Source organism: Haliotis rufescens, unplaced genomic scaffold (genome assembly GCF_023055435.1).
Source record: "Haliotis rufescens isolate VD_foot unplaced genomic scaffold, xgHalRufe1.0.p SCAF_34, whole genome shotgun sequence".
Lineage (NCBI taxonomy): Eukaryota > Metazoa > Mollusca > Gastropoda > Lepetellida > Haliotidae > Haliotis > Haliotis rufescens.
In genome coordinates, this window is record NW_025964046.1 from 4,681,474 (window position 1) to 4,687,965 (window position 6,492).

General features: G+C 43.8%; 1 protein-coding gene across 1 annotated transcript; it reads left to right on the forward strand.

Annotated features, from left to right (window-relative positions):
• Positions 1 to 383: 383 nt before the first annotated feature.
• LOC125372068 (perlucin-like) lies at positions 384 to 5,971 on the forward strand. The gene is made up of 4 exons (XM_048380984.1): positions 384 to 538; positions 1,035 to 1,117; positions 4,727 to 4,814; positions 5,727 to 5,971. Exons 1-4 carry the CDS (start codon positions 484 to 486, stop codon positions 5,942 to 5,944), a joined length of 444 nt encoding a protein of 147 aa, XP_048236941.1. The 5' UTR covers positions 384 to 483; the 3' UTR covers positions 5,945 to 5,971.
• The last annotated feature ends 521 nt before the right edge of the window (positions 5,972 to 6,492 follow it).

Consider the following 6,492-nt stretch of genomic DNA (forward strand, 5'->3'; position numbering starts at 1 on the left):
GGTTATAACCGTAGTTTACTGTAGTCAAAATGTATTTATTATTGATGTAAAAATAGATCTCGTCACTATATGGCTGAAATATTGCCGATGTGACGTTAAATCTTAACTCACTCACCAACTCACCCACTTCAGACGGTTGCAAAGTTGCTGATACCGCATATGTGTACAATGTACGACTTGCACCGCCGTTGGTGTTTCCGGGGCCGTGTCCCGTGAGCAGGGATCGTCCTCATGCTGACTCAGGCTTAACTATTGTAGGCCAATATGGCTGGAATATTGCGCCGTAAAATGAAGTTCGCCCACTCAATGAGCTGATCGTGAACGCCCCGCCCTGCTGTTTCGCGCGTGCATGTAAATCTGCCACGTTCTGCAACGTGTGATCAAACGCCATACAAGTATCGTCACTATAAAAGAGGCTCGCATAATACCTGGCTGTAGCTGCCGGCGATAAAGTCACATGAATTAAACGCTGTTGTCATCAAGATGAGAACGTTTGCCTGCCTTATGCTGCTCGTTACATGCTGCACACTTGCTGAAGGTAGGTCTTGCATCTTCTTATTCATGTAATAGAGTGAGTGAGTGAGTTGGGTTTAACGCCGCTTTTAACATTATTCCAGTTATATCGCGGCGTGTCAACTTAATGTGGGAGGAAAGCCCGAAATTATGCAGGTCTCAGACGTTTACCACTTCGGTAAAACCCACGAGCACGGGTATGGTGCTGACAAACCAGAAACATTATTGGGGCGAACCGGGATTCGAACCCACAATCATAGGTTTCTGGCGTGCCCAAAGGACGCAACTCTGCACAGCGAATCGCGGCGCCTCAGACGACTGGGCCACTCATGTAATAGAGCCGGTCGGGTAGCCTAATGGTTGAAGCGTTCGCTCGTCACGCTGATGACCCGGGTTCGATTCCCGACATGGGTACAATGTGCGAAGCCCATTTCTGGTGTCCCCCGCGGTGATATTGATATGCCTGTAATATGTATGCTTCCTGTTGATAATTTATAAAATACAATGTTTTAATTACACAGGTGCATGCCCAGTTGGTTTTCATCATCATGGCAAATCGTGCTACTGGTTTTCACATATAAAGGGAGATTTTGCTAAAGCCGGGGTAAGATATATACATCTGTTTGTCTTAGTTTCGCTGATGATACTGATTGTGTTAAAATATTTAAGGTTCATTGAGGATCATCTCCTTTCTTTGAGTTGACCATTGGCCCAAGCCTACGTATATCATTAATGCAGAATTATGACACAAAAAGTCATCATTACGGAAGACTTTTGGGGTAATTTGTTTTTCTTTTCTTGAAATTTCAAAATACTATTTTGAAATTTCAAGATACCAAGTTAAAATTTCAAGATACATACTAAGTTGAAAATTTTAGAGTATGACCTGAAATTTAAATTTAGTATCTTGAAATTTTAACTTATTATTAAGACATTAAGTTAAAATTTCAAGATGCTAAGTTGAAGTTTCAAGATGCTATGTTGAAATTTCCAAAAAAATACAGCCCTCAAAAGGCTTCCGTACATCATAGAAAAAGCCACATTTAATTTGAAACCGACAAGTGGTAACAGAGTGAGTGAGTTGGGTTTATCGCTGTTTTGGACAGTATTTCAGTTATATCACGACGTGTCAGCTTGATGTGGGAGGAGTGAGTGAGTTGGGTTTATCGCTGCTTTGAACAGTATTTCAGTTATATCACGGCGTGTCAGCTTGATTTGGGAGGAGTGAGTGAGTTGGGTTTATCGCTGCTTTGAACAGTATTTCAGTTATATCACGGCGTGTCAGCTTGATGTGGGAGGAGTGAGTGAGTTGGGTTTATCGCTGCTTTGAACAGTATTTCAGTTATATCACGACGTGTCAGCTTGATGTAGAAGGAGTGAGTGTGTTGGGTTTATCGCTGCTTTGAACAGTATTTCAGTTATATCACGACGTGTCAGCTTGATGTGGGAGGAGTGAGTGAGTTGGGTTTATCGCTGCTTTGAACAGTATTTCAGTTATATCACGGCGTGTCAGCTTGATGTGGGAGGAGTGAGTGAGTTGGGTTTATCGCTGCTTTGAACAGTATTTCAGTTATATCACGACGTGTCAGCTTGATGTAGAAGGAGTGAGTGTGTTGGGTTTATCGCTGCTTTGAACAGTATTTCAGTTATATCACGACGTGTCAGCTTGATGTGGGAGGAGTGAGTGAGTTGGGTTTATCGCTGCTTTGAACAGTATTTCAGTTATATCACGACGTGTCAGCTTGATGTGGGAGGAGTGAGTGAGTTGGGTTTATCGCTGCTTTGAACAGTATTTCAGTTATATCACGACGTGTCAGCTTGATGTAGAAGGAGTGAGTGAGTTGGGTTTATCGCTGCTTTGAACAGTATTTCAGTTATATCACGACGTGTCAGCTTGATGTGGGAGGAGTGAGTGAGTTGGGTTTATCCCTGTTAGAATAGTATTTCAGTTATATCACGGCGTGTCAGTTTGATGTGGGAGGAGTGAGTGAGTTGGGTTTATCGCTGCTTAGAATAGTATTTCAGTTATATCACGGCGTGTCAGTTTGATGTGGGAGGAGTGAGTGAGCTGGGTTTAACGTTTATCGCTGCTTTGAACAGTATTTCAGTTATATCACGGCGTGTCAGCTTGATGTAGAAGGAGTGAGTGAGTGAGCTGGGTTAATCGCTGATTTGAAAAGTATTTCAGTTATATCACGGCTTGTCATCATGATGTGGGAGGAGTGAGTGAGTGAGTTGAGTTTATCGCTGCTTTGAACAGTATTTCAGTGATATCACGACGTGTCAGCTTGATGTAGAAGGAGTGAGTGAGTTGGGTTTATCGCTGCTTTGAACAGTATTTCAGTTATATCACGACGTGTCAGCTTGATGTGGGAGGAGTGAGTGAGTTGGGTTTATCGCTGCTTAGAATAGTATTTCAGTTATATCACGGTGTGTCAGTTTGATGTGGGAGGAGTGAGTGAGCTGGGTTTAACGTTTATCGCTGCTTTGAACAGTATTTCAGTTATATCACGGCGTGTCAGCTTGATGTAGAAGGAGTGAGTGAGTGAGCTGGGTTAATCGCTGATTTGAAAAGTATTTCAGTTATATCACGGCTTGTCATCATGATGAGGAAGGAGTGAGTGAGTTGGGTTTATCCCTGATTTGTACACTATTTCAGTCATAAAACCGAATATCAACTTATAAATGGAGATTTGGATTAAAAGTGATGCAGATTTTCGAAGTTTTCGACATTGGGGAAAGCCACGAGAATAATTGGTGCTTAAAAAACAAAGAATGAAAATGAGGGCGAAGCTTGGAACCAAAATCGTTGGATCCTGTCACAACTACGGGTCGCAACTCTGCACAGATAATGGTGCTGCCTCAGACAATTGACCAATCAGTGCCCACGGTGTGGCAACACGTAGAGTGCCCTATATGGCACTGCAAGAATCAAGGCCTTACTTGCACCAACACGTGTCACTAAATTGTCGGTCATAAAGATGTTTTTGTAAAACAGAGAATATTTCTCGAGTGTGTTTCCGTATCTTATACTTCATTTATTAGGAATACAAATTGTACCATGCAACCCTGAGTCGAGCAATATACATATTATGTTTTCCTAATATATGATATATACAATATGGAAACACACGAGGCTTACAATCCCTTTATCATGTAAGGTCATGTCAAATAATGGATGATTAAGGCGTTATTTCAATCAATGAGGCGAGGTGAAATAGGGTTTAACGTCACGTCAAAGATTATTGCACTTATATAGCGACGTGCATGCACATATGTGTGTGTGTTGCTGCTTGTACTAGTCCGGACTGAATATAAAGCCTGTAAGTCCAGGTGATTGCATGAACCAGATGTTTGCTTCAGATGGTAGATTTGAGATAGAGCACAGCCCTTTTTCCGCGCCATATTTCAAGTAGGAGTACGCCTATTTGCTTCCGGTGGCCCAATAAACGCGAAATGGTGGGTAATTCAATGAAATGAAATTGATGGCGAAAGTAAACAAGTAATCATGAATTGCGTGCCTTTGCTAATTCATCGTTCGCCCTCAAGTTCACACCTTCACACCTTCACACCTTCACACACACACACACACACACACACACACACACACACACACACACACACACACACACACACACACACACACACACACACACACACACACACACACACACACACACACACACACACACACACACACACACACACACACAACACACACACACACACACACACACACACACACACACACACACACACACACACACAGAGCACTGTCAGGGTTTACCAGTGACAACCGCGAAGGCTAATGACTTGTTTCCAACTGGTTTCGAGGTTATATACACCACAATCAACTCTGATGATTGCACACGCTAATATAAGTATTTCCGTTATAAAATTCGATGTTATATGTCCAATCAGACACACACACACACACCTTTACACACACCTGCATACATGTTCGTGCGCACATAAATACACACACACACACACACCTACACCTTCACACAAACACCCCCCCCCCCCCCCCCCCCCCCCCACACACACACACACACACATCTGCACAAACCTGCACGCAGCTACACCTTCACGGTGACACCTGCATACACATGCACATACATACATACATACAGCTTGCGCAAACATACACATTAACACGGCCCATTTACAACATTTTTACGTATTGGGAAAATATTCGGTGATTCAATTTCAGTCGATCTGTCGGTTCTTGGGCAGCCACCTGGTCGTCATCACAAGTGCTCCAGAGGATGCCTTTATCAGAGGTTATGTATCAGGCAAAGGTAGGTTTACCATACCAAACGCGGATCGACGTTTTATTTTCTTGGTGGGCGTGTGTGTGTGTGGGGGGGGGGGAGGGGGGGGGGAGGGGGGGGGGGGGTATGGTTTTACGCCGCTTTTAGCAATATTCCAGCAATATCACGGCGGGGACACCAGAAATGGGCTTCACACATTGTACCCATGTCGGGAATCGAACCCGGGTCTTCAGCGTGACGAGCGAACGCTTTAACCACTAGGCTACATTATCTTTAACATGCAGCTTTACTTCCATGGGGATTGGGGGTTGTGTGAGAGACTTCTCTTAACCGGGATGTACATTTACATGACAGTGACTGGAATTCATTTTGAGGGTTTTCATTGGCGTTGGCATCCATTTCGTTGATATATTCCCTTCCTTTAAGTATTTGTGTAGGGGGTTGGGTTGGTATGTGGGATTAGGATAAGCTGCGTCTCTGCATACTTTTGAAACATGCACACTTCACTAAAGATTTCGGGAAGATTGCTGATGCGATGCTTCATATGAACGATGTCTTTTCCCTTGGACCCGTGAAGATCCGGGTTGGAATAGGTGCCTACCTGTGTTTTAAGAGGCGACAAACGGGATGTGGTTGTCAGTCCCGCTGACTTGGTTGATGCATGTCATTGTATCCCATTTGCGTGGATCTATGCTCATGATGTCAATCACTGGATTGTCTGGTCGAGACTCGACTATTTACAAACCGCCGTCTCATAGTTTGACTATTGCTTAGTTCGACGTCAAACAACAAAGAAACAAACAAACAAACAAACAAACACTCACCCTTGTTACACAGTACATTCTCTGCTGACAACTGTGTGTTCTATGTTTTGTTCACCATTCCAAAACTGTATCTTATCTTCTATCAGGTTGAATAAGATTCTCTCACTCTTTTTAGCTGACAACTATTACATCGGCGGGAGTGACCTTGGGCTGGAGGGGCGATACGTGTGGGTCGGGGATCGACTCCTTACCTACACCAACTGGTCACCAGGAAACCCCAGCAATTATCTTAATGCGGAACACTGTCTTGAAATAAGGAAGGACAATGGATATCAATGGAATGATGTTGACTGCAAAGGTGTCAACAATTTCATTTGTGAAAGGCCATATTAACATGTCAAATAAAGGCCACTGATTGAACACGCGTTTAGTCGTCTGATTTCTGTAAATCCTATTCATCCGTTAAAGTGAGGATGCAGATGCAATTGGGATCGATGACATGCATCAACCAAGTCATCGAGCCTGACCACCCGATCCCGTTAGTCGCCTTTTACGACAAGCATGGGTTGCTGAAGACCTATCCTATCCCGGAATCTTCACGGGTCGCGATCTCGTGGGGATTCTGGGATATATTTAGCCGGATGTAACGTCAAACATTCGGATCGTCGAGGTAGGTGACTTGTTTGCCTGTCAATGTACCACGTCAGGGTGGGTATTTGCTCCTCACAATGTCAACCACTGGTTTGGAGGATTATTTATTGAGTTGGACTATTGTTGACATCGGCGTAAAACACCAACACACAAAGCCTACGTGTCGACACGTGAGGATCGGGTGGCCACAATGTGTGACTAAAACAAGCCTGCCACTGTACCACGACAGGACTTTGCTCACAATGTCAACCACTTGTTTGTGTGGCCCAGAACCGGCTATGTTTGTTTGT